This window comes from Rhinopithecus bieti, unplaced genomic scaffold (assembly GCF_001698545.2).
Source record: "Rhinopithecus bieti isolate Rb0 unplaced genomic scaffold, ASM169854v2 scaffold_18354, whole genome shotgun sequence".
In the NCBI taxonomy this organism is placed as follows: Eukaryota; Metazoa; Chordata; class Mammalia; order Primates; family Cercopithecidae; genus Rhinopithecus; species Rhinopithecus bieti.
In genome coordinates, this window is record NW_016809835.1 from 3,094,727 (window position 1) to 3,121,500 (window position 26,774).

Consider the following 26,774-nt stretch of genomic DNA (forward strand, 5'->3'; position numbering starts at 1 on the left):
ACATGCACACAAAAAAAAATGCAAATTAAAAGGGCCTTAATTTAAAGGCCCTGTAAAAGACTTTATTGTATTTTTTTTTCCATTTGTTCATTATGCCAAGTACTTAACATATATATTAGCTCATTTAGTTTAATCCCCCCAACAAATGGATGAATTGTAGGTGGTGGTGGTGGTGGTGGTGGTTGTTTTTGAGACAGAGTTTTTTTTGTTTGTTTGTTTTTTGAGACTGAGTCTCACTCCATCGCCCAGGCTAGAGTGCAGTGGCCCGATCTTGGCTCACTGCAACCTCCGCCACCCACGTTCGAGAGATTCTCCTGCCTCCTACCTCAGCCTCCCAAGTAGCTGGGATTATAGGCATGCACCACCAGGCCCGGCTAATGTTTGTATTTTTAGTAGAGGCAGGGCTTCACCATGTTTGCCAGGCTGGTCTCGAACTCCTGACCTCAAGTGATCCACCTGCCTTGGCCTCCCATATTGCTAGGATTACAGGCGTGAGCCACTGCGCCCAGCCAGTGGTAATTTTATAGAATGAAAAAAAAACAGACTTTAAAGCGTAAGCAGCTTACCCTGTGCTGCACATTTAAGTGGTTGAGCTCCCCATAGTATGCTTTTTTCACTTAATGTTACCTTAGTAAATGTTTATGTGCTTTGCTGTAACTGCAGAACCAAAAACCAACTGTGTTTTTGGCACAGTGGTTGAGACAAAGGTTCTCCTGAGGTTATATTTCAGAAGAGAAGACAGGAGAGATAATGAATAAGTAATATAATTTCAGACAGTGGTAAGTACGATGGAAAAATAATGAGATCAGGGATAGACAGTGATTCAGAGATACTTTATATAAATGGTTCTCTGTAAAGGAAACATTTGTACAAAGACTGAACAAAGTAAGGAAGTGAGTCTATGAAAGATGGTGAAGAATGTTTAAGACAGAACAGCAAGTGAGAAGGCTCTGGAATTAGGAATCAGCTTTTTAGAGTGACAGAAGAAAGAAACTTTGGGCTGTAGCAGCATGATGGGAATTGAAGTTAGGGAGTAAGGGAGGAGCCACAGTATAAAGGAATATCTAGGCAAGTGGTCAGCAAACTGTGTCCCATGGAGCCAAATTTAGCCCATGACCTGCAAGGTAAGGATGATTTTTTAATTTAAGAGGTTGTAATTAAGAGGGAAAAAAATGACAAAGGTGTTCATGTGGCACATGAAGTTTAAAATATTTACTGTTTGACCTTTTGTAGAAAAAGTAGATTAAGTTTTATTGCAGCAATCTGAATGAGAGTGTAGTGTGGTCTGTGTGTGTCAAACAGGCTGTAGTGGGGTTTGGGACAGTGGAAGTTGGGAAACCAGTCACAGCCTATTTCACTAACTCTGGTAAGAGATCAGAGATCATGGCTTGGATGAGAGAAATGAAAGCAGTGATAAATGATTGAATTAAGAGTAAATGTTTAAAGGTGGTGCCAATAAGAACTGCTGAGCAATTGAATTGCATATGCCAGAACACATGGACTATTCTCTATTTTTACTTTCAAAACGAATGTTTACCTATCATTTTTAAATCTGTAGGTATCTAAAAAACAACTATGCCCCTCACTCAACCTCCACTCTTTAGGGATATGCCCTATTAAAAATTTGCACATGTCCTTTCTAACATTTTTCAGTTGCTTAGAAATACATGGTGCCCTGCAACTTGCATTTTGCACTTAATATATCATTCAGATTCTTTCTTTGTTGATACAGAAGTTTGACTTATTATTTTTAGTGGGTATATTGATAGACATATACCGTAATACTTTTATGGAGGAATGTTTTTGCCAATTTTCTGTAGATAGAACAAAGTTACAATGAGCATATGTTAAATTTTAAACTTTGTTTCTAGGTCTCACGCTGTTGCATGTGTCAATCAGTTTATCATCAGTAGGACTCAAGCTCTAATGTTGCACATTGATTCTTTTATTGAGGTAAGACTTGTTCTTGTCTCTCTCCCCCAAGCCCCCAACTTTTTTTTTTAAGAAGATTAGGTGATACTAACTGCATGTAGTTTTGCTTTAAAACAAAATAATCACTTATAATTCTAAAGTCAATATTTAATTAAATGATTTCTGATAGTATTAAAACTGGATATGGGATAGATTGTAACTTTTGTAAGCTGAGAAAGCACTTCTTTTACTAATTTTTCTACTTGTATCATTATACAAACACTGATTTTGGTGGCAGGGGTGTTTAGTACCTTGACTACTTTAAAATTTTTTCCTTCAATATACTGTTCACATTGCATATGGAAACCAAGTCCCTCAGCTCATGCAGTTTTGAAATGTGAAAATTGGTGAGGTTAGATTAAGTTGATTGGTAGAATCTGAAGGCACAGACTACAAGGACAATATTTTCCATTGTAAAATTAGAGGCATCAGGAAAAATAGACTCTTAAAGGCATTTTGAACTTTCCAATAAAAGCGGAAAGAAACGAGCATAATTTTCTGGCCAGGAACCATGAGCACCACAATTTCTTTTCAAAATCTCTGCTACTTGATAACAATTAAAAGGATTGTTAAGGTTCCTTAAGCACTTTCACTTTTATTTTCATGAAATGGAATTTTAAAAGTCCCTTAGAAGTCAGACTGCTGATATTACTGTTGGGATATTATAAGGAAGAGTCGGCAGAGGGAGGAGATCACATTACTTTTTTTTGTCACTTAAGTTGACCAGCTTCTTTCTGAGCATCTTTTACCAATAGACTAAGAGTAGTAGCCATAAAGATCCTTTAACCACTTACAAGTTAAAACCAAAATGTGTCTTAAATAGTTCTACTGACTTACTACCTACTGTGGAACAGATGCCATGCTTGATACTAGGGATACTTAAACTTTATGCCTACAAGGTGTTTTCTTTCAGTCTAATCTAGTCTAGTCTAGAGGTGGTATAATGTAGTGGGTAATACTAGAGGTCTGGAGTAGACTATTGGTGTTCAAATCCCAGCTTCTCAGTTTAGTAGTTTTGTAACCTTAGATACTTTATTTAACTGATGTTTTCTTTATATCATCTGTAAAATGAGTCAATAATTGACCTACCTTGTTGGATTGTTATACACCTAGTTGATAAAAGTAAATTGGAACAGTGCCTGCCACAGAGTAAGCTAGTACTTCATGTTAGCTATTAAAGTATTAATAGTGGTATTTCTGTTGTAATTATCATAGTGTTTCCTTTTGTATTACTCTTTCACAGTTTAATAAAGGGGACAGTGATAGGCATACAAGCATCTTATAAGGAAATATAATCTAAAATAAATGAAATTGAATTCTCTCTGAAAATAAAAATTTCGTAGGACTGTACTCAGCAAGTGAGGCAGAAACGTTTTCTAACATTTTAAAATATTTCGCTTTACTATTAAATAATATGTTAATATTTGTTTACTACTTGATAGTCCTACAGAATTTAGCCAATTCTCCACCCTACAAAAACAGTAAACCTCTGGAGGAAGTGCCTCTAACATATAGTAGGCCCTCAATAGCAATTTGCCAAGTGAATAAGTAAACTAATTTTCTTCACTTGCCATTGTTTCCATGGTATCAAGTCTGCTAAGTCTAATGTATTGATGAAAAGTTTGTTGGTTACCAGTACATGGCTATAATGTGTAACCTTGGCAAAGCTGGGTATTCATTGACAGTAGTAACAAAAGTGACAAATGCAAGATGATGGCATTGGATATCTCCACCGCCAACCCAGTTGCTGTTCTCTAGAGTAAATTAATGAAATCTTTTAATAAAATTTAATGGAGGACGCACTGTTAATGGCAATGCCTGCTGGGAAAACAGTGCTCTTCTCTAGGTAAAACACATGATTAAAACAGGAACTCGCTAGTTTTGAGAGGGTCAAATGTGGAAGCAGGACTTGGGTAAATCAACATTTTTAAAATGCTGCGATAGTAGTTCACATAGTGTCCCATTTGATCATTGAATTTCTCCTCTGAATTTCTTGTAATGAGACTTCAGGTTCATTTTGTAGAGATTTCTGTGATTTCCTGAAAAAAGACAGTGGGACACATTGGATTTTACGTATTTTTTAAATGCTTGTTTTACTGCTTTTAGTACACGTATGTGTAAATAAAGTAAGACTGTATGTGTGACATGAGGAAGGCTTCATTGTGTTTTTCTTTCACATCCCCACTCTGAGAGATGTCTTTTTCTTCTAGTGGAAGCTTGTTTGGTATAAGGAAATGAGTGTGAACTCTGATTCCGTGAAAGCCAGATTCAGATCTTCTGCTGGTTATCAAGCTACTTAACTTCTATTAATGTGTTTCCTTATTTGTAAAATTGAATAATAACATGTTAAGAGTTTTGAAGATTAAACAAAGTAGCCTATTGTCCATTCAGACATTGTTTTTTTACCTTGCAGACATACTTGTAGGGAACAGCATAATATTTATTACTAATTTTATTGAACAACATCAGTTTAGGGTTAAGTTAGAAAATCAGTATATATTAATATTTGTCGATTATTGCATCTATATCACCTTTTTATAGAACTTGAATCTATTACCACCTCTCACCTTAAAAATCAGAGTTGGTAGAGAATAGTCTTTTGTCTCTGCTTCTGGATGAGCAAAAAAATGGTCCTATGTCCTAATGACACAGTTTCTTAAAAACTAAAAACTTGCCCGAAATACAACTGATTGTACTCTATCAGAAAAGAATAGCTGTTCATCTTTTATCAAAATCATCATCTTTGTCAGTTATTTCACATTTAATTCTTATAATCTAATATTGTAGGCCATTCAGTCACTTTTTGGTACGTTATCTTCGTAGGGTTTCTTTAAATGTCACCAGCTTGCAGATTACTTATTTGTGTATAAGCCTTTCTAAAACTAGAAAAAATTATTTCTTGTGCAACAGAATCTTTTTGCATTAGCTGGTGATGAAGAACCAGAGGTACGGAAAAATGTGTGCCGAGCGCTTGTGATGTTGCTCGAAGTTCGAATGGATCGCCTGCTTCCTCACATGCATAACATAGTTGAGGTAACACTGGCAATTTAAAGGCTCTTTCCTCATCTTTCCCCTAAGAGAAATACTGATAGAAAATGCAGCATACCGATGGGGAGGTTATGATTGTCTTAAAATTATGAGTTATCTTTGTGGGGAGTTTTGTATTTCTGGGTATAGTTGTATATACTGTATAACTTTGGAAGTGTTTTAAGTAGTATGTTATCTCGAGTCTCCTTTTCACTTCCAAAGTTCCATATGGTAGAGAGAAGGGAGGATCTTTTTTAAAGGATGTAGTCTAAGATCTGTTAAAAAGCTAGCATTCATGGTATGCAGCAACTCCTGTTGTAAAACTTTAGGAAACGTGGCTGCATAAGGTAGGCCTATTTTTTCTTTGAAAAGTCAGGCAGGACTGATTGAAAGTTTAGTGTTAACTAAAGTGAAGAAATATTTTATCAGTTGCTTGGTCACAGCTGGGGAGCCTAATTTATAATGTTACAGTTCTTTTATAGAGTCTTCATTTTAAGAAATATATAATGGAGTTCTTAATTTTATTTTATGTTCTAAGAAGGCTTAATATTTGATTAGCATTCACATTTCAAAAATCTCAGTGGTATCATAAAAAAACTACACAGAAACGTAATACATTCACTGAACACTTTTCATTGGGTAACATTTTAAATCAGTATTTCTTTAATTTAACCGTATTTTATAGTCACCTAGGAAACTTTTAAAAAATTCAAATGCCTAGGTTGAAAACCATAAGGTCAAAAGCTTGCTTGATAATGGGACTGAATTGATATTAATTGTGTGATTTAAACTGACTAATAGTAAGGATCTTGTGTTTCCAGTACATGCTACAGAGGACTCAAGATCAAGACGAAAACGTGGCTTTAGAAGCCTGTGAATTTTGGCTAACTTTAGCTGAACAGCCAATATGCAAAGATGTACTCGTAAGGCATCTTCCTAAGTAAGTGTTCCTTCTTATAAATGCTGCCTTGTTCTTTAATTTCTAAGTGATTCTTCGTTTTCGTATTTTTATAAAATTCATTCTTTTGCCATCAGGGAGTGAGATTCTAAAGAAGCCAGACTTAATTTTATTGTTAGTAAAGAGATTTTTCAAAAAGCAATTGCCTATTTTAAATTATAATTGATTTTGGATAATTTACAGCACAGTATTCTGGGGTTTTTTTTTGTTTTTTTGTTTTGTTTTGTTTTTGTTTTAATTCTTGTTATTTAACCACAGACTCTTATGAGGCTTTTCTTCCAAGAAATAATTTCCCACTAGTTGTGATGCAACAAAATTTAGTTAACTTAATGTTAAACCCATTTTTCTCAAGTAAAGTAATATAAGCTCATGGGAGAAAACTAAATTGCTGAAAATTTTATATTTTCTGCATTTTCACCACTCTGAGTAATCACTGGCAGTATTTTTGCTGTCATCTTTTAATGTTCTTTTCTGTGAAAGTACCATATACTAAATAGCATGTATTCAGGGTGTTTGAGAAGGAATTGGATTTAATAATATATAATGCATTAACATGACATCTCGCCTGTAGTTACTGCTTAAAATTTTAAATATGCTATTTAATGGTTTGTTCTCTTTAGTTGTTATATGCTGTGTGCTTTCCTCCATGTCATTAGTCTTTAAAACCTCAGTGGAGGTATGCTATTCCATCATGGTATACATAACCATATTTACATAATTGATTATTGTATTTGTGTATAGTATATAGAGAGAAAGACTGTTCTCTGCCATTGAATATTTAGGTTGTTTTGGCTTTTTTTTCCCCTCATAAATAATCCTGGAGTGAATATCCTTCTTTGTCAGTAAAAGGTTTTCCTTTTGTTGTGATTACTAGGAGTGATTTTTTTCCCCCAGAGTCAAAGTATATGAGCATTTTAATGATTTTTCACAATATTCCAAATAGTTCTCTAGGAAATTTATAGAACTGCATGCGCCACTGTGTGTCTATCACAACTTTGGCAGCCATGAATTTTAATTTCTCAAATCTTAGTCATCTGGATAAGAAAAAAAAATTATTTTAATATGTCTTAATAGTAAAGGGTTTTGTTTCTTTTTTTTCTTTTCAGATGTTTATGGTACTTGAATGTTCTTATTGTCCTATGGTCAACTGAGTTTTTTCTTTCCATCAAGAAAGCAACAATAAAGTCACTTTATTGTTGTGAGGTTAAGCAAGATGTAATGTTTAATTTTAATTAAATTAAATTTTAAGCAAGGCACGTCATATCTTGCTTAACCTTACCCTCCAAATACACTGACTGGATTTTTTTCTCTTTAGGAAATCTATTAATTATTTTTCCTTTCCTCTTTACTTTGTAATACCACTTTAATGATACGTTTGGGTTTCTATGGGGTCATACAATTCTGAAAGTCATAGATAATAATTTTTATAAAAACTGCAGAGATTTTCTTTTTTTCAAGAGTGGAAATCCACTTTTATTTATTGACTTTTCATTAGTTTAAATCCTTGAGGGGTATGGCATCACTCAGATTTTGTGTCCAAAGGCCTCAACAGGAAGATTGCTCTGAAATTTGGCATGAACCATGGCACTGTTGCCGTGGGCCCAGATTACTCTGGCTTTGTTTGGTTTGCCACCAGGAATCTCTGTATTTTTCTTTGTTTTATATACATAAGCACATCTCTTGCCCAAAGAGAATTCTGTTTCACCTCATGCATAAACATCTTCAATTTTAAGAAGAGCTGTGTGTTTCCTTTGGTTCTGGAGGCCCTGCTTTTAGCCAGCAGAAAAGGCCTTGGGCCACAGTCTTCCAGACATACTTTTTTAGAACTCCTATTCCCACCAGGCTCCAGTTATTTGCCCCCAAATTTCAGCAGCAGGTGCTTCACTCCAGAGATTTTATTAATGAAAACCTAGGCTATAACTTTAGAGATGATGTTGAAAATACGGAATTACAACTAGGTACTCTTAACTCTATTACTGTACTAATATAATCCAGATATTCCTAAAACAAGCAGGAAATTAAAAGATCAGCACCACCCATTTTGCTGTACTAATTAGTACCAACATTAAACAACTCAAAGCCGGTCATGACTGAGTTTGACTTATGTCTTCCCTACTACTGTGAGAGGAGGTCTCACTGTATTGCCCAAGCTGGTCTTGATCCTCTGGCCTCAAGCAATCCATACTTCTTGGCCTCCCAAAGCATCGGGATTACAGCCATGGGTCACTGCACCCGGTGGGAGCCATTTTTATACATAAAACGCAGCTGTTTTTATTGTTTTAGTTAATGGATAGCAGAATATCATCATCAATCTGATGCACAATGAAATAACTTGTTTTTCCTAGTTGTTAACCACACTTGCTTAGTATAATACGAGCAAAAAGCGTTTGCATAGGAATTAAAATTGTTATGTGTTACAAGATCGCTCATAAATAAAAACTCATTTAGAAAGCGCCATTGTAGGCTGGGCACAGTAACTCAATGCCTGTAACCCCAGCACTTTGGGAGCAAGAGGCAGGCGGATGGCTTGAGCTCAGGAGTTCAAGACCAGCCTGGGCAACATGGTGAAACCCTGTCTCTACCAAAAACACAAAAATTAGCTGGGCATGGCAGCATATGCCTGTAATCCCAGCTACTTGGGTGGCTGAGGCAGGAGAGTCACTTGAACCCAGGAGGCAGAAGCTGCAGTGAGCCATGAGCCAAGATGGCACCACTGCACTCCAGCCTGGACAACAGAGTGAAACCCTGTCTCAGAAAAAAAAAATGCACCAATGTAACAGGGAGGATATTAAGTTCTATTATCATTCTGGGCTATATAGTCTGTTCTATTTTTTGTAACTAGTACTATATTATTGAACATTAATGTATTTTGTAATCTGGTATAGCAGCTCTTGATTTCTCTTGTTTTTACAAAATTGTTTTGGCTTTTTCCCACCTTTATTCTTGTACATTAATGTCTTATACGACTGTTGTGTGGCTTTTCCATGTAAAACAACCCAGTGCTCAGGCCATATTTAAGTAGTCAGTAAACGTTTATTGTCTATATTACTACCTTTATGTGATGTTGCATTAAAAAACTCATTTTTTGACTAGGTGCAGTGGCTCACGCCTGTAATCCCAGCACTTTGGGAATCCAAGGCAGGTGGATCACCTGAGGTCAGGAGTTCAAGACTAGCTTGGCCAACATGGTGAAACCCCATCTCTACTAAAAATATAAAAAATTAGCCAGGCTTGGTGGTGCATGCTTGTAGTCTCAGCTCCTTGGGAGGCTGAGGCAGGAGAATAGCCTGAACCCGGGAAGCAGAGGTTGCAGTGAGCCAAGATCGTGCCATTATGCACCAGCTTGGGTGACGAGCAAGACTCCATCTCAAAAAAAAAAACAAAAAACAAAAAAAACTATTGTTTTAATGGCTACATGGGGCTTCAGGAGAAATCTTCACAATTAGACCTGTTCAAAAATAATAATTTGCCTAGCATGATTGCCAGGCACATGCCAGATTGCCACATGGTCACAGTTAATTTCCGGGTCTTATTTTCTGGCCTCATTTTTTCTTATTTGCCCAGCCTTACCAGCCAGTCCTTTATTTCTTGCAAACCTTGCTAGGCCCATCTGCCACCCCATTCCAAGGCCCTTGACCTCTTTGTGTTCTAATCTGATTCTTTTTTATTATTATTATTTTGAGATGGAGTCTCGCTGTGTTGCCCAGGCTGGAGTGCAGTGGCGCGATCTCAGCTCACTACCACCTCCACCACCCAGGTTCAAGCGATTCTCCTGCCTCAGCCTCTCGAGTAGCTGGCACTACAGGCACGTGCCACCATGTCTGGCTAATTTTTGTATTTTTAGTAGAGACCTGGTTTCACTATGTTGACCAGGCTGGTCTCGAACTCCTGACCTTGTGATCCACTTGCCTAACCTAATCTGATTATTTTTATTCTCTTTATGTGACAAACATCAGAGCCATGAATAAACCCTACTAACCCGAAACTTCTGTCTACCCTACTCTAGACTAATTGAACTCTGAACTCTTTTCTTTAACCAGGTTGTCGAATGCCTTTGGGGAAAATTACACTCCCCCAGGGGGATTGTTGGCTGTAGAAATCTGTGGTCATCAACCACAAGTGGACCCTTCACAATCTGCTAATTCGTGTTCCAGATCAGCTTTTATCTTTTAGTCACCAAGAGCAACTGTTTGAAACATTTGTCACTCTTTTGATGTTCTGTTAATGCACTTTGAGCTCTTAATGCTTATAAAGAAAGCAGGTGACCCATTATCTTGCCCCAAAACTTACAGATAATATTTTCGTACGAGTTGTCCTCTCCTAACCAAACTTAAGGTCTGTATAGTATAAATTTTTTGTATCCCCAGAGACCTCACCGTACCAGATAAATATTCACTCCTAGCTTCTCCCTGTTGCCTCATTTTCCATAACTTTATAACTTGCTGCAGTTTTTTCTGTCTTCAAAAAAACAGTCAAACTGTTTTTGAGTGGGACTTACTGTCTTCACTTCTTTAACCCCCATCTTGTTAACTCTTCATTATCTTACATTCTGATGTCTGTCCTCACCATTTCTCTGAAATTGTTGACAAAGATCATCAGTGATTAACTGTTAGTGATCCAGATACACCTGTTTCTCCTGCAAAATGCCTGTAGCTTACAAAATATAGTTCTATGTATTGTAAGTCTTACCTAGTTAAATTATGCTAACTATAATGTTTACTACTAATCTTTCTATTTTTGAATTTAGAAGGACTTTGAGCATGAAAGTTTGACTGGCCCACATTTCTTAAACCTATCCAGGGGATTTTGTATTTCACTGCTTCCTTTTCTCTCTCTTTTTTTTTTTTTTTTTTTTTTTAACGCCATTCTCCTGCCTCAGCCTCCCGAGTAGCTGGGACTACAGGCGCCCGCCACCTCGCCCGGCTAGTTTTTTGTATTTTTTTTTAGTAGAGATGGGGTTTCACTGTGTTAGCCAGGATGGTCTCGATCTCCTGACCTCGTGATCCGCCCGTCTCAGCCTCCCAAAGTGCTGGGATTACAGGCTTGAACCACCGCGCCCGGCTGCTTCCTTTTCTCTATTAGCATTTCTTCAGTTAATGAGAGCAGATACTGGTCACTGAATAAGTTCAAAGACAATATTACCATTAATTATCTCATTGGTTTTATTAGTACACATACGGTTAAGACTTACTAATTATTCTGTTGAGATCTTTAGGACTTTGTTTCATGAATTTCTTTCTTTATAGGTTGATTCCTGTGTTAGTGAATGGCATGAAGTACTCAGATATAGATATTATCCTACTTAAGGTAAGGAAGGTTTTTTTGATTAATAGGGAACATGATTTTTATATTGATTTAGTACATCTTTGAATTTGGCCAATAAAACATTCATTGAGAATAGATCTCCAGTAAATAGACTTCCTATTGTCTATAATAGGTTATAGAAGTTTAAAGTTAGAAGCATAAGTTTGAGTAATGATAAATTCTTGCTTAATTTGGTACTAGATGGTGACATTGGTAGGGTTATTATTAATTTCCCCTTAATTACTTGGAGTTATTTTAAAAATATTCTTATATATGCTGCTCTGAATTTGATTCAGGTACACTTAGATTATATCAGCCAATGGAGGCCATGTAGTTGGCCAAAAGGGCCATATAACCTAACAGGTGTGTTATGTCAGTCTGTTCGCCCCTCCGTAAGGAATATGTTCTGTACATGGGCGTGGTTCTTAATCACTCTGGAAGTATACTTCAGAATCCTGTGCATGACCCCATCTCTGGATATTCTGTTTCTCTTACTCATGTACATGTTATTAGCCTATAATGAATGCCACCAAAAATTTATCTTAAAAAAAACAACAGGGTGATGTTGAAGAAGATGAAACGATTCCTGATAGTGAACAGGATATACGGCCACGTTTTCACCGATCAAGGACGGTGGCTCAGCAGCATGATGAAGATGGAATTGAAGAGGAAGATGATGATGATGATGAAATTGATGATGATGATACAATTTCTGACTGGAATCTAAGTAAGTCAGAAAGGGAAAAGCACAGTTGCCTGCTGTGGTAACAACTTTATTGGGGTATAATTCATCTGTCCAGTTTACTACCCATTAAAGTATACAATTCGTTGGTTTTTAGTATATTCAGAGAACTGTTCAACCATTACCACAGTCAGTTGTAGAATGTTTTCATCACCCATACCCTTCAGTAGTAACTCCCTATTGTTTACTGGCTCTGGGCAACTACTAGTCAATATTCTGTCTCTGGGTTTGCCTCTTCTAGACATTCTGTATAAATGGAGTGACCATCTTCTTTGACTTAGCATAAAGTTTTCACAGTTCATGTTGTAGCATTCACTTGTATTATGAAATAATATTTCATTGTAGTAATATGCCACATATTAGTTATCCATTCATTGGTTGGTGGATATTTGTGTTTCTCTTTTTGTGGCTTTTGAGTTGTGATGCTATAAATACTCATGTACAATTTTTGTGTGTAGACTTTTTTTTTTTTTGAGACAGGGTCTCTGTCACCCAGGCTGGTGTGATTATGCAATGGCACAGTCATGGCCCACTGCAGCCTTGATCTCCCCGGGCTCTGGTGATCCTCCCACCTCAGCTCCGCAAGTAGCTGGGACTACAGGTGTGCAGTACACTTGGCTGATTTTTTGGGTTTTTTTTTTTTGTTTGTTTTTGTTTTGTAGAGACGGTTTTGCCATGTTGCCCAGGCTGGTCTTGAACTGTTGGATTCAAGCGATCCACCCGCCTTGCCCTCCCAAAGTGTTAGGATTACAGGTGTGAGCAACTGTGTCTGGCCCAACATGTATTCAGTTCTCTTGGGTAAACACTCTGGAGAAGGATTGCTGGGGTCATATGGTAACCATATATTTAACCTTTTGCGAAATAACCTTTTGAGAAATTGATGTTTTCCAAAGTGACTGCACCATTCTGCTTTCCTAGCACCATTGTCTGAAGGGTTCCAGTTTCTTCACATGCTCACTTGCCTTATTATTATCTCTTTATTATTATAGTCATTCCAGTGGATGTGAGGTGGTATTTTGTGGTTTTGGTTTGCATTTTCCTGGTGGGCCTGCTCTTATTTTATCATTATTATATTCTTAAACTACCATTTCTCAAAAGGCTGTTTGTGTTAATACTGTAAGAACATTACCACAAGCTTTTTTGGTTTTTCTAACATGAGTGTTTTTTGTGTGGTAATTTGCATGAGAATTGGCTATCATAGGTAATTCTAAAATAATATAAGTTGTTTTGTTATGTTCAAAACTTACGAAGCCGGGCACGGTGGCTCACGCCTGTAATCCCAACACTTTGGGAGGCCGAGGTGGGTGGATCACCTGAAGTGGGGAGTTCGAGACCAGCCTGACCAACATGGAGAAACCCCATCTCTACTAAAAATACAAAATTAGCCGGGCGTGGTGGCACATGCCTATAATCCCAGCTACTGCGGAGGCTGAGGCAGGAGAATTGCTTGAAACTGGGAGGCAGAGGTTGCGGTGAGCCGAGATCGTGCCATTGCACTCCAGCCTGGGCAACAAGAGTGAAACTCCGTCTCAAAAAAATAAAAAAAAACTTATGAAATATGCTTTTTAAAATATGTTAATTTCCAACCTTAGCTGCAAATCAAATCACCTGTGGAGCTAGCAGTCTGGCCCACACTTCCTAATTGGGGATGAACCTAAACACCTGTGTTCTGATTTTGCTTGCTTGCTTGCTGGTTTTTAAACCTCTACTGCTCTAGTTCAGGGTTTCTCAGCCTTGGCACTATTGGCATTTTGAGCCACATAAGTTTTTTGTTTTTTTTTCCTACATGCAAATGCCACATCATGCACGTAATTCTTTGTTGTGGGTGCTGTCCTGCACATTGTGGGATGTTAAGCAGCATCCCTGGCCTGTACCCAAAGATGCCAGCAGCACAAACACAGTTGTGACAACCAGCAATGCCTCCAGGCATTGCTAGATATCCCCTGGGGGAGCAAAATCGCCCCCAGTTTAGAGCCCCTACTCTAGTTCAAAGTGTTGGGCTTTCTAGTAACTGTGAATAAAACAGTTAAGGACAGACATTATTAGTCTGGGCTGTGTCATTCTTTTTTTAGATAATGCTGAGTCCTCTATTGCCTCTTCAGCTTCCTATAGCTAACATTCTATGTAGAGTGCCTAATGTGCCAGGCACTAGGCCAAGGACTTTACATGCATATGAAAGTCTTATTTAATCATAAGTAAGAATAAAGTCATATTTATATTTAAGATTTCCAACAACCTTGAAATAGGTAAGAAAACTGCAGAAAGAGAAATTTACCCAAGGTTAGCATAGCTAGTACTGAAAGCATATCTAGTATTGGGACCCGAGTCTCACTTGTTAAGACAACCCATGGTGTTCACTACTATTACAGATTATCTCCCAGTGTATCCCTACTTGCAGACTGGGGGAGCAGGATGGCTCAAGATCATTACACAGATAACTAGAGGAGAAGCCAAATTTCTAAAAGTGAAATCAGATTATATGTACTCTGCTGCTTTCTTTCTGTATATCATAAGCCTCATTCTTCATCAGTACATACAGATTTAGATTTCCTTTTGTTACATGTCAGTGTACTGTTTAGTTGTATGGATCTACCATGCGTTATAACTAAGATCCTTACTGATAGGTAAGATGTTAATTTCTGGCCAATGTAATGGTGTTTTTTTTTTTTTTTTTTAAGGATTTTATTATTGTCTAGTAGTTTGTGATTCATCATTTGCTATGCCTAGTTTTGATTTTTTTTTTTGATACTTTGATTTTTGAATTTTTTGATATTTTCTTAGTCCATTCTGTGCTACTATAACAGGATACCTGAAGTTCAGAGTGGAGGGGCTGCATCTGGTGAGAACTTTCTTGCAACATCTGATGACAGAAAGACACACATAAGAGAGAGCTCAATTCACACTTACAATAAGCCAGCTCTTTTGATAGCTAACCCACTCCTGTAATAATAACATTAAACCATTTATGAGGGCAGAACCCTTAAGACCTAATCATCTCTTATTAGGTCCCATCTCCCATCTTTGTTGCTTTAGGGATTAGATTTCCAACACGTGAACTTTCAGGAACATGTTCCTACCCATCACAGTTAAATGATATTTTTCGATTTTGTTGCTCTTGTCTAAATTATTATGATAATAAAGTCTGGGTTGATTTATAGTCCCATAGTTAATTCTTTGTCTGTAAAGAGTATTTTCTAGCATGTGTTATGTTTCATGTGCCAGTGACTTTTGTTCCAATTTTTGTGTCTAAATTCTAGCTAAGTAATTGTGTATTTAATTCTAGATGATCTCCTGCTGGAAATGTTAAGCAGAATTAATAATGTATGTTTTTTGCATGATTGTAACGTTGATTGTAATCATGATTGTAATATGATTGTATCATATTGAGTGGTTATATTAGAAGCATTGACTTGAGCGGCACAGTATTTGTTTTAGTTTTTCTGTATAGGCAGAATTCTAGTATGACAGTTATGTACAGAATACAATGTCTTCACAATTAATTTGCCAAGTAAGTTCTTGTCATAAAAAAATATTCATCTTAATAGAAAATGTTTTCGACTGGGCATGGTGGCTCACACCTGTAATCCCAGCACTTTGGGAGGCCAAGGTGGGCGGATCACGAGGTCAGGAGTTAGAGACCATCCTGGCCAACATGGTGAGACCTCATCTCTACTAAAAATACAAAAATCAGCTGGGCGTTGTGGCGTACACCTGTAATCCCATCTACTCAGGAGACTAAGATGGGAGAATCATTCGAACCTGGGAGGCGGATCTTGCAGTGAGCCAAAAATGTGTCACTGCACTCCAGCATGGGCAGCAGAGCAAGACTCTGTCTCAAAAAAGAAAAACACAGAATGTTTTCATGTGACAGACTACCTCCTATTCAATTGAATTCTTACTTTGAAACTCTATATTAGAGATATGAATAGAGTTACATATACAGTAAATATTTTAATATATAAGTAAGAGGTTAATGTAATGTTTTTGAATTAAATATTTCCTTAGGAAAATGTTCTGCTGCTGCCCTGGATGTTCTTGCAAATGTGTATCGTGATGAGCTGCTGCCACATATTTTGCCCCTTTTGAAAGAATTACTTTTTCATCATGAATGGGTTGTTAAAGAATCAGGCATCTTGGTTTTAGGAGCAATTGCTGAAGGTAAGTCTAAGTCCAGCTTGAATTATGTAAGTTGGCTTCTTACTACTACTATTAGGTACTAATAAGGCTAGGCTACTTTAAGGAATTTCTGTTTTGAAGCAGATAACTGGTATTAAACAGCCATATGCTGGCTTCTAACCCCAGCCAGATATTTTGCAAAATGTATTTGTTATAATAAAAGTAACAGAGGCCAGGCATGTTGTCTCACACCTGTAATTCCAGCACTTTGGGAGGCCTAGGTGGGTGGATCACCTGAGGTGGGTTCGAGACCAGCCTGGCCAACATGGTGAAACCACGTCGCTACTAAAAATACAAAAATTAGCTGGGTGTGGTGGCACGCGCCTATAGTCCCAGCTACTTGGGAGGCTGAGGCAGGAGAATTGCTTGAACCTGGGAAGTGGCAGTTGCAGTGAGCTGAGATGGTGCCATTGTACTCCAGCCTGGGCAACAGAGCAAGAACCCCGTCTCAATAAAAAATAACAAAAAAAAATTAAGGGAACAGAATGAAAGGCTCTGATGTCTGAAGCATCCCCATTGCTTTAAAAAAAAAAGAAAAAATCCTTGATTCCTTAGGTAAATATAGGAAACACAATAAGGCAAGACTGTCATCATTCTCTATGAAGGGTTATTATTGATTCTGTCCTGGCAGTAAACATCTATTAGAAGAAATTGAAACACGTTATAGGCATTTCTGAAAACTATAATTTGTGTAGCAGAGATAAAATGAGGTCCTAACCCTATTATAAGATGCTTGGGAGCAAGTAGCTCTAACTTCAGGGTTTTAAAAATTTGGTATAGGTTATTGTAGTATATTTATAGCAGTAGAAATATTCTGGATTTTTTCATAGATACATGTTTTATTTTCATGATCAACCAAAATAATGTTAACCAAATTTTAGCATTTTGAAAGATTTATTTTTTTTCTAGGTTGCATGCAGGGCATGATTCCATACTTGCCTGAGCTTATTCCTCACCTTATTCAGTGCCTCTCTGATAAAAAGGCTCTTGTGCGTTCCATAACATGCTGGACTCTTAGCCGCTATGCACACTGGGTAGTCAGCCAGCCACCAGACACGTACCTGAAGCCATTAATGACAGAATTGCTAAAGCGCATCCTGGATAGCAACAAGAGAGTACAAGAAGCTGCCTGCAGGTGGGACAGATTCATAACACAGTATTCTTTGTGGGAGTGAAAAACTAATTTTCAACCTTCTGATGGAGTCTTGGTGTTAAACCTTTAATGAAGTGTTTCGTAATTGAAAATTTCCCAGTTAACGTCGGAAAGCTTAGTTTTCTTTTTTCTTCTTGGTGAAGTTTTTTGCAGGATCTGTAGCTTTTGGGTTTGCATATTAGCATATTTTATACTTTTTGTTTGGCCAGGAGAATTTTGTCATACAGGTTTTACCTGATGATTTTGTAGATCTAAATGTGACAACATCAATCTTAGCTGTTTCTTCCTTGGCCCATTTTTCCCACCCAGTGGTTATTATAACAGAATTATCTTACACCCTAATTCTCTCAAACATCTGAAGTAGTGATGACAGGACTCCTACTCTTGAAGGAATAACAAAGTTTGAGCAGATTGACATCTTTAGAGTACAGGTCAACCACCGTAACTTAGAAAGTCCCACAGGGACCTGTGGTCTGTTACGTACCAGTTACAGGTCTTGAGTGCTTAGTAGTTCTGCTCCAGTAGCCATTCTGTTGGTTGCTTTGGAGGCTATCTCTTCATATCAAAGCAGCAGTTGCTATTATTACTGCAAATATTCCAGTTTCCTGGAACAAACCTTTATATTTTAAAAGGGCCTTCTGCTTATGTTTATAGTTCTTACTTTTTCTAGTAGATTTGCTTTTACCGTTGACCTTGATATAGTAGGAAGAAAAACTGTTGAACAAAGGAAAGTAAAATTTCATTTTATTTTTTTTAGATGGAGTCTCGCTCTGTCGCCCAGGCTAGAGTGCAGTGGGACGATCTTGGCTTACTGCAATCTCCGCCTCCCGGGTTCAAGCGATTCTCCTGCCTCTGCCTCCTGAGTAGCTGGGACAACAGGTGTGCGATACCATGCCCAGCTGATTTTTGTATTGTTAGTAGAGATGGGGTTTTGCCATATTGGCCAGGCTGGTCTCAAACTCCTGACCTCAAGTGATCCACCCATCTTGGCCTCCCAAAGTGCTGGGATTGCAGGCATGAGCCACTGCACCTGGCAGGGAAAGTAAATTTGAGTTTGACCTTAATCCATCTGAAGCAGTCATATCTGGAAGATACTCTTAGTGAGATGAAAGAAAATTGAACAGGGGGGCTATAGTGATTAATATAGCACTAAATAATTTTAAGGGAGGGAGGATATAGATTATGTTTGAGATCCTATAGTTTATTCATTCAGTACCTGGTTTTTGGGTTTTTTTAAGCTATTAATTGTTAAGCATATACTAAATGCTGAGTTTACAGTCCCTGCCATCTTGAGGCATACAGGCTAGTAGGAAATACAAAGCAACAACATAATTATCATTTATGGCAAGTGCTATGGAAGAAATGGGTAAATAATTCACAGTGCTGATGACCAGGGCTTTCATTAACAGATGGTTTAGACCATTTTAGGAAATTTCTGATTGGGTAAAACAGAACATAAACATTTTAGAAATTAAGAGTTAGATATGTCTTGCAGTCAATAAGTGTTCTTTTTTTTTTTTTTTTTTTTTTTAACAGTGCCTTTGCTACCCTAGAAGAGGAGGCTTGTACAGAACTTGTTCCTTACCTTGCTTATATACTTGATACTCTGGTTTTTGCATTTAGTAAATACCAGCATAAGAACCTGCTCATTCTTTATGATGCCATAGGAACATTAGCAGATTCAGTAGGACATCATTTAAACAAACCAGTAAGTATCTGTTAAGAACTATTATGGAAAATAATGTGTAGCATAGTTACAATCAATAGGTTAGCGTTTATTTGGAAATTAAGATGTTTTGGGAGATGTGAATAGTTAGCATTTGCTACTTTAGGAGTATAGATCTTACAAAGGCAGCAAGTATATCCCCTTTCATATGGTATTCTTTAAGTATATACTTGGTGTGGAAACTACAACAGCATTTCACATGAATGCTCTGGTACTTCTTAGAATGACTAAAGCAAAGGGATAAAAAAGTTTTTAGAATCTAGATATCTGCTTTTACATAATTCCTAGTGGTTTTGAATCTCCTGCTTCATAAACACTGTAGCTTTAGAGTACCATATCTAGACATCTTTGTTTTCTCAGCAGGTATGGGGAGTATACTGTATAAAACAATTAGAAATTGGGGTAATAGGTTTAAAAATGCTAAATAATAATGCAAAAGTGCCTTGTTTCCAGTAGTGTTAAGAGGAGGATGGATTTGTCTAATGAGGGTTTAAGTGATAGTAGAATTTTAATATAGCTCCACATACCCTGCTGAATAGACTTCTATATGATTGCTATATCAAAAGTCTTAAGAAATTGTTTTATTTTTAGGTTATACTTAAAATTTGGTACAGGGCAGTTTGTAGGTTTGCTTTGCTGTTGGTTGTTTGGTTTGGTTTTGTGGCGGTTTTCTGAATGTCTTTAGAATCTGTGCCCCTGTTTACATGATAACTGTTTATTCGTTTTACGGATCATTCTTTAGTTTGACACTTGAATGATTTTAAATCTGTTTTTCTACAAATGCATCTATATAAGTTTACCCGTTGATTTTAAAAATGTACTGTATAGTAACAGCCGTATTACACGTTACAGTTTCAGGACTAAAAAGAATTTATTTTTCTTTCTTTTGTGTGTGTGTGTTTGTGTGTGTGACAAGGTCTCACTCTGTCACCTAGGCTAGAGTGCAGTGGTACTTATTGCAACCTCCACCTCCTGGGCTCAAGTAATCCTCCCATTTCAGCCTCCCATGTAGCTGAGACCACAGGCGGGTACCACCATTCATGGCCAATTTTTTGTAGAGATAGGGTTTTGCCATGTTGGCCAGGCTGGCCCAAACTCCTGGGTTCAAGTGATCTGCCTGCCTCGGCCTCCCAAAGTGCTGGAATTATAGGTGTGAGCCACCATGCCCAGCCGCAGAACTAAAATGTTCTGTAACTTAAAAGAAAACTTAGATCTTCCTTGATTGTGATTTTTTTTAAGTAATAGATTTTGATTAGCTGTGTATTTGTTAATAGACTTCTTTTTCAGCAAGGATAAAAGATCAGTAGATCACTAGTTCTAGATCTAAAACTAGAACATGGTCATGTAAGTATAAAGGTAGGCAAAAGAAAGGAAAACTTTAAAAGGGACTGTGCAGAAGTGAGGAATGACTCTTAAAATGCCTTTTGTAATGGTTTTACACAATTGCTTAAAATGGATTTTAATTTTCAAAGACTCAGTGGTCTTGTTTACATGTGATAGTGGAACTTTATATGTTTTTCATCATTGTAAATAGGAATATATTCAGATGCTAATGCCTCCACTGATCCAGAAATGGAACATGTTAAAGGATGAAGATAAAGATCTCTTCCCTTTACTTGAGGTATGCAGGGCTAGTAATATTTAATGTGTTGCCAGGAACACATGTTCAAATCCAAAATGGGTATATGTGATAAGAAAAGTGTTAATAAATTTATATTCTGAAGTAGACAAAGGAAATTATATTATACATGTTGTTCTCTAACCTGCTTTACTTAATTGATAATAAATTATAGTTTTAAGTTCTCTTCTGTTACCTACTCTATATAGACAGTAGATAACATACCGGGAGGATATATATACCAGGGTGTATATATATATATATATATATCTTTTCACTCATAGATATATGTGAAGTAGTAGGATTTGGTGCCAATAAGGAGGTACTTTATTTTCTAATTTGAAAATGTTTCCATGTGTACTTACTTTTTTTTAACACCCCTTCCATTGCAAACTTGTATATGTTGTAGTAACTGAACACAGTGTGAAATGTAGTCACTGAAACTCAGTTGAATTGACATCAATAGAACCAGTTCAGTCCTTTTCATTCTTGCTCCCCGTTATTTCAAAGTTCACCAACTTCTACCGTGGACTTCCTTAGCTAGAGAAGTTAAATTTTTTATGACCATGAGCAACGACTAATTCTGGGCTAAAATTTTTTATGACCATGAGCAACAACTAATTCTGGGCCCAACAAAACAAGAAGAATCATTATGGTTCATTTTTTGTATGCAGTCGTTCCTCAGTATCCTCAGGGGATTGTTTCCAGGACTCCCTGTGGATACCAAAATCCAGCGATGCTCAAGTCCCTTATATAAAATGGTGTAGTATTTGCATATGGCCTGTGCACCTCCTCCCAATATACTTTAAATCATTTTAATTTTTTTTCTAAATACTTTTGATTCAAGATTGGTTGAATCCATAGATACAGAGGGCCAACTGTATGTATATTACTTTCCTGTGGGATCTCAGATGTGCCCAGTAAAGTCCATCCACAACATTGACCATGATGGGAGCATGAAATGAATCTCTTCAATTTGAGGGAAAAATATGAACACATAATACTAATCTGTCCTTGAAGGATAATGTTTCTTGTAGAAACTCTTCCTCTGAGTAAACCTGACCTGATTGGCTCACAAACTAACAGCAATGAATGGCTTCCAAAAGAGATGTTTGGGGGGAAAAAAAACAAAAACAAAAAACACCTGCTACTGTGGAAACTAGTAGAGCAAGCTCATAAATGACCAGGATTCTGTTGAGCATAGTTTAAAGCATTCATTATAATCTTCAGTGTAACCAGAAAATTTAGCATGTGTACTTTATTCTTCTCCTAGTGCCTATCTTCAGTTGCCACAGCACTGCAGTCTGGCTTCCTTCCGTACTGTGAACCTGTGTATCAGCGTTGTGTAAACCTAGTACAGAAGACTCTTGCACAAGCCATGGTAATTTTTTTAAAATGTCTTTCCCTTCTTGACATGGTGGACATTTTTCCAAAAATAGGCATAATGTATACAAACTTTTTCAGTAGTTAATTTAAAGCAAACTTACAAAAAACATTGTGTCTAATTTCAGCTAAACAATGCTCAACCAGATCAATATGAAGCTCCAGATAAAGATTTTATGATAGTGGCTCTTGATTTACTGAGTGGCCTGGCTGAAGGACTTGGAGGCAACATTGAACAACTGGTAGCCCGAAGTAACATCCTAACACTAATGTATCAGTGTATGCAGGTGAGACTTGAAAGGTGAAAATGAATTGAAGCCTGTTTCTCTGTATCACATTGGGGTTAATTTCTTCTTATTTCTTGTAGGATAAAATGCCAGAAGTTCGACAGAGTTCTTTTGCCCTGTTAGGTGACCTCACAAAAGCTTGCTTTCAGCATGTTAAGCCTTGTATAGGTATGAATATTTTCTACTGCTATGAATATGGTTTTTTAAAGTTATTTTTACATCAGCTTTGTTTTTTATTATTAAACTGAAATTGCATGGAATCCCAGCATTTATAAATGTACACTTTATTGGTTAAAGTGAAGTTGCTCTGATTGAAACAGGCAAGATGGCAGGAACCCCTAATATTTCCTTGAGCTTGCCATCATCTCAGCTTTTTAGGCACTCCTGTTACTGGAGGAAATCTTAGTAATAATACTTTAAAGGACATGCCCACGAGGGAAGCCTTGGTACCATGGCCTAGTTAATAGATCCTTTTTTTGAGTAGCCACCTTTTTGGTAGAGGTACACAGAAATAGTGATAAAGTTTATTATTCTCTAATAAACCAGCATTTCAGATACTGCAGAAAACTTCCAACAAAGGTTACTTTAACTGAGCCTGACCCTGGTGGCTCACACCTGTAATCCCAGCACTTTGGGAAGCCAAGGCAGGCAGATCACTTGAGGTCAGGAGTGCAAGGTTCAAGACTAGCATAGCATTTGTCTTGGCCTTTTGTGACAATGATAAGGAATTCCTTGAATGTTGTACCATGAATTGTTCTCAAACCTATGGATTATAAATGCGTTATGGGATTTTTTCCCCCCTTTTCTGTATCTCAGCATGCTGGATAACAATTGTTTTAATATGACCGGGCACGGTGGCTCACACCTGTAATCCTAGCACTTTGGGAGGCCGAGGTGGGCAGGTCATGAGGTCAGGAGATCAAGACCATCCTGGCTAACACGGTGAAACCCAGCTTCTACTAAAAATACAAAAATTTAACTGGGCGTGGTGGCATGCGCCTGTAGTCTCAGCCACTTGGGAATCTGAGGCAGGAGACTCGCTTGAACGCGGGAGGCGGAGTTTGCAGTGAGCCAATATTGTACCACTACACTCCAGCCTGGGTGACAGAGTGAGACTCCGTCTCAAAAAAAAGAAAAAAGAAAAAAAAAATTGTTTTAATACTTGATTTAAACCTTAATTTAAAATATTTATTGAATGTTTTATCATCTGATATAATTGTGCTTTTGTATAATAACCATTTCTCAAAAAACATTAACATAAATTATGATATATTAAGAACCATCAAGTTTAAACCTAACAGTATAATGAATTCTTATGGGAAGCTCATCATTCTCATATTTACCATCTAATTTAGTTTTTTAGTTGAAATTTACATGAAAGGATTTGATTTTTTTATTATAAACTTTTTAAGATGTACAAAAGTAGAAAAAATGTAACAAACCTCCTATCACCCAGCTTCAGCTGTCCAGCCATGTTTCCTATATATTGTTGTCAAGGGTGAGACACATAGATCTCAGATATTTTGGAGCAAATCTCAAACACAGCATTAGAAGTCGTAATATTTTAGTACATACTACCTCTTCTTTTGTTTTTTGTTGTTGAAACCATGTTTTTTATTCTGAAGAGTTTGCTATACTGTGGATTTTACTGATTGCATCTTTCTGATGTCTTTAACATGTTCCTTTGTCCGTTGTATTTACTGTAAATTGTTTTGATACAGAGACTGAGGTTTAATGAGATTTACATTGTTTTGTTTTTAAGACTTTATAAGGTGGTATTGTGTACTTTCTTAAGGAGGTACCTACATAGTGTCTAGTTGTCCCTCTTTTTTTTTATGTTATCAATCTTGATTGTCTCAATTAGTGATTCTCAACTAGGCAATTTTGCCATTCAGGAAACATTTGCCAATGTCTGGAGACATTTTGTTTAACGCTGGAGAGGTGCCTTTGATGTCTAGTAGGTAGAGGCAAAGGATGTTGCTAAACATCTTATCATACAGGAGACAGCTCCTCTTCCCCCCAACAAAAAAATGATCTGGCCCAAACTGTCAGTATTGCTGAGATCAAGAAACCCTGGCTTACATCTCCTGATTTATTAGAGGTTTAAAAAATTATGATATTCTGATTCTTCATTAAATAATTAAGATGCTTATATAGAGAGACATTTCCCATATCAATAGATTACTGCTGTGAGGTAAAATCATATAGCAGAGGCAAGATAAATACTTGATTCTTTTTTATTTACCCATTTTGAAAATAGTGAATTGATTCCTAGCATCCTCCAAAAGTATCTTTGATGTTTCAGAGTTTAGTTTTTGGGTTTTTTTAGTGCTAGTGTGACTTCATGATCTTCAAGCTGTTGCTTGCAGTGAGAACTTAAGTTGGCTCCCAAGTCCTTTCATTATGGTAGTCCACTTACTTTACACATTTCCTGCCTTTGCCTGTAATGTGACATTTTCTGAGAGTCCTTTTTTTTTTTTTTTTTAGTGGAAAATGATATTCAGAGACCACAATCAGAGCACAAGAGTAAAAGTTGCTTTAAAAGCCAAAATCATTGATTTTTTTTTTAGTCTTAATTACAAAAGATTACTCTGACCAACTCTTTTTAGTGGCATTTTGTAAAATATACCCAAACTCGTATTTCCTGTTTGACTTTATATGAAAGTTCATTGGCCAGATACTGCTTTCTTAAGATAAACATTACCAACCCCTTTAAAAAACATTTTTAAATACAGTCGCCTAACTTTTTCCACTGATTTTAAGTTGATGTTGCAGTAGTTTTTTTAATGGTGAAACTTGTTATTTCTTGCTTAGATTTTTGTTTCTATCTAGTAGATTTCCTTTAAAGTACAATATACTGCTATTGAAAAGTTTACTACATAGTTTAAATTTTTTTTCTAGCTGATTTCATGCCAATATTGGGAACCAACCTAAATCCAGAATTCATTTCAGTCTGCAACAATGCCACATGGGCAATTGGAGAAATCTCCATTCAAATGGGTAAGATGTTTTTCCCTATTTAAAAGCATAAGGCCTGACACGGTGGCTCACGCCTGTAATCCTAGCACTTTGGGAGGCTGAGGTGGGCAGATCACCTGAGGTCGGGAGTTCGAGACCAGCCTGGTTGACATGGTGAAACCCCGTTTCTACCAAAAATACAAGAATTAGCTGGCATGGTAGTGGGCGCCTATAATCCCAACTACTTGGGAGGCTGAGGCAGGAGAATCACTTGAACCTGGGAGGCAGAGGTTTTGGTGAGCTGAGATTACACCACTGTACTCCAGCCTGGGCGACAGAGCAAAACTTTGTCTCTAAATAAATAAATAAATAAAATATAAATTTTAGGTGCCTTGATATTTTGTAATTGCTTTAATTTTAATTATTTATGTTTCTATATTTATATGACACATCAGAGTTAATAAGGGAAGCAAAATTTCACATTGATATTTTAACGTTCAATTTTTTCTGTTTTGTTTTTTTCTTTTTGGGATGATCTCTAGGTATAGAGATGCAGCCTTATATTCCTATGGTGTTGCACCAGCTTGTAGAAATCATTAACAGACCCAACACACCAAAGACGTTGTTAGAGAATACAGGTACCATATGACTGAACTGTTTCAGTGAAGAGAAAATTTGTTGCATTTTAATTTTAATATGCGTAGAGAAACCAAAGCAAAACTAGCTTTTAAAATCAAGCTTATTTTGTATTTAATTGCTATTTTGGATTCTCAGTAATGAAATATACTGTTCCAGCTACATTCTATAACCAGTTTTCAGTGGTTATATATTCAGTGGTATAACCAAAAAAACACTTTTCTCCCCTATTCCAGTGTTTTAATACTTCCTAAAATGGATCCCAGCTAAGATAACTATTGAACCACCTGAATTTTGCTTTTAAATCAATTCGGAGAGTAACTGGGAGCTGGGAAGTAATTTTTATTTTTTTAATCTGTCCAAATGTGGTCAGAAAGATTCAGTGGCAAATTGGTTGGATAACAATGGCATTTGTAGTTTGTATTTCATCATACAATTTTCTTCGAATTGGGAATTTAGGCAATATGCTGTGGTGTTTTTTTTTTTTTTTTTTTTTTTAGGAAGCTTGTTTCTCTTTTGCATTATAGAGAGCATGTTTATATTAAAGAGTACCTTCCATACTATAGAACACATTTGTGGGTGGATTGGGTCCTTTTCTTTCTACCCTCCCTGATTGCTGCTAACAATCCAGAAAGACAGAAATTTTGTTTTCATTCAAGCACATTCCTTTCTTTACATACTAAGATGATTCCTATAATTTATTTGTAATTCAATGAGTATTCTACCAAAATACTAGACAAAGATTAAAATAAGGTTTTCCAAATAAGAAAGTTACTTTTCAAAGGCATTTTTATTTGGTATTTTTAAATTATAGAAAGTTCATTTTATTCTAATG

At 36.8% G+C, this 26,774-nt stretch overlaps 1 protein-coding gene across 4 annotated transcripts in view; it reads left to right on the plus strand.

Annotated features, from left to right (window-relative positions):
- Positions 1–26,774, plus strand: part of TNPO1 (transportin 1) — a 102,924-nt gene that overhangs the window by 58,266 nt on the left and 17,884 nt on the right. For all 4 annotated transcript variants that reach the window (XR_001888884.1, XM_017890593.1, XM_017890594.1 and 1 more), the window contains exons 7-20: positions 1,872–1,953; positions 4,882–5,004; positions 5,820–5,938; positions 11,203–11,263; positions 11,819–11,987; positions 16,008–16,160; positions 17,088–17,313; positions 18,868–19,039; positions 20,592–20,678; positions 21,949–22,056; positions 22,187–22,345; positions 22,426–22,513; positions 25,247–25,345; positions 25,846–25,941. Coding sequence is in view for 3 of the 4 variants with exons in the window: in XM_017890593.1 (XP_017746082.1) it covers positions 1,872–1,953; positions 4,882–5,004; positions 5,820–5,938; positions 11,203–11,263; positions 11,819–11,987; positions 16,008–16,160; positions 17,088–17,313; positions 18,868–19,039; positions 20,592–20,678; positions 21,949–22,056; positions 22,187–22,345; positions 22,426–22,513; positions 25,247–25,345; positions 25,846–25,941 (1,742 nt within the window). In the remaining variant the exon portion in view is untranslated. The remainder of the gene's footprint in view (positions 1–1,871; positions 1,954–4,881; positions 5,005–5,819; positions 5,939–11,202; positions 11,264–11,818; positions 11,988–16,007; positions 16,161–17,087; positions 17,314–18,867; positions 19,040–20,591; positions 20,679–21,948; positions 22,057–22,186; positions 22,346–22,425; positions 22,514–25,246; positions 25,346–25,845; positions 25,942–26,774) is intronic.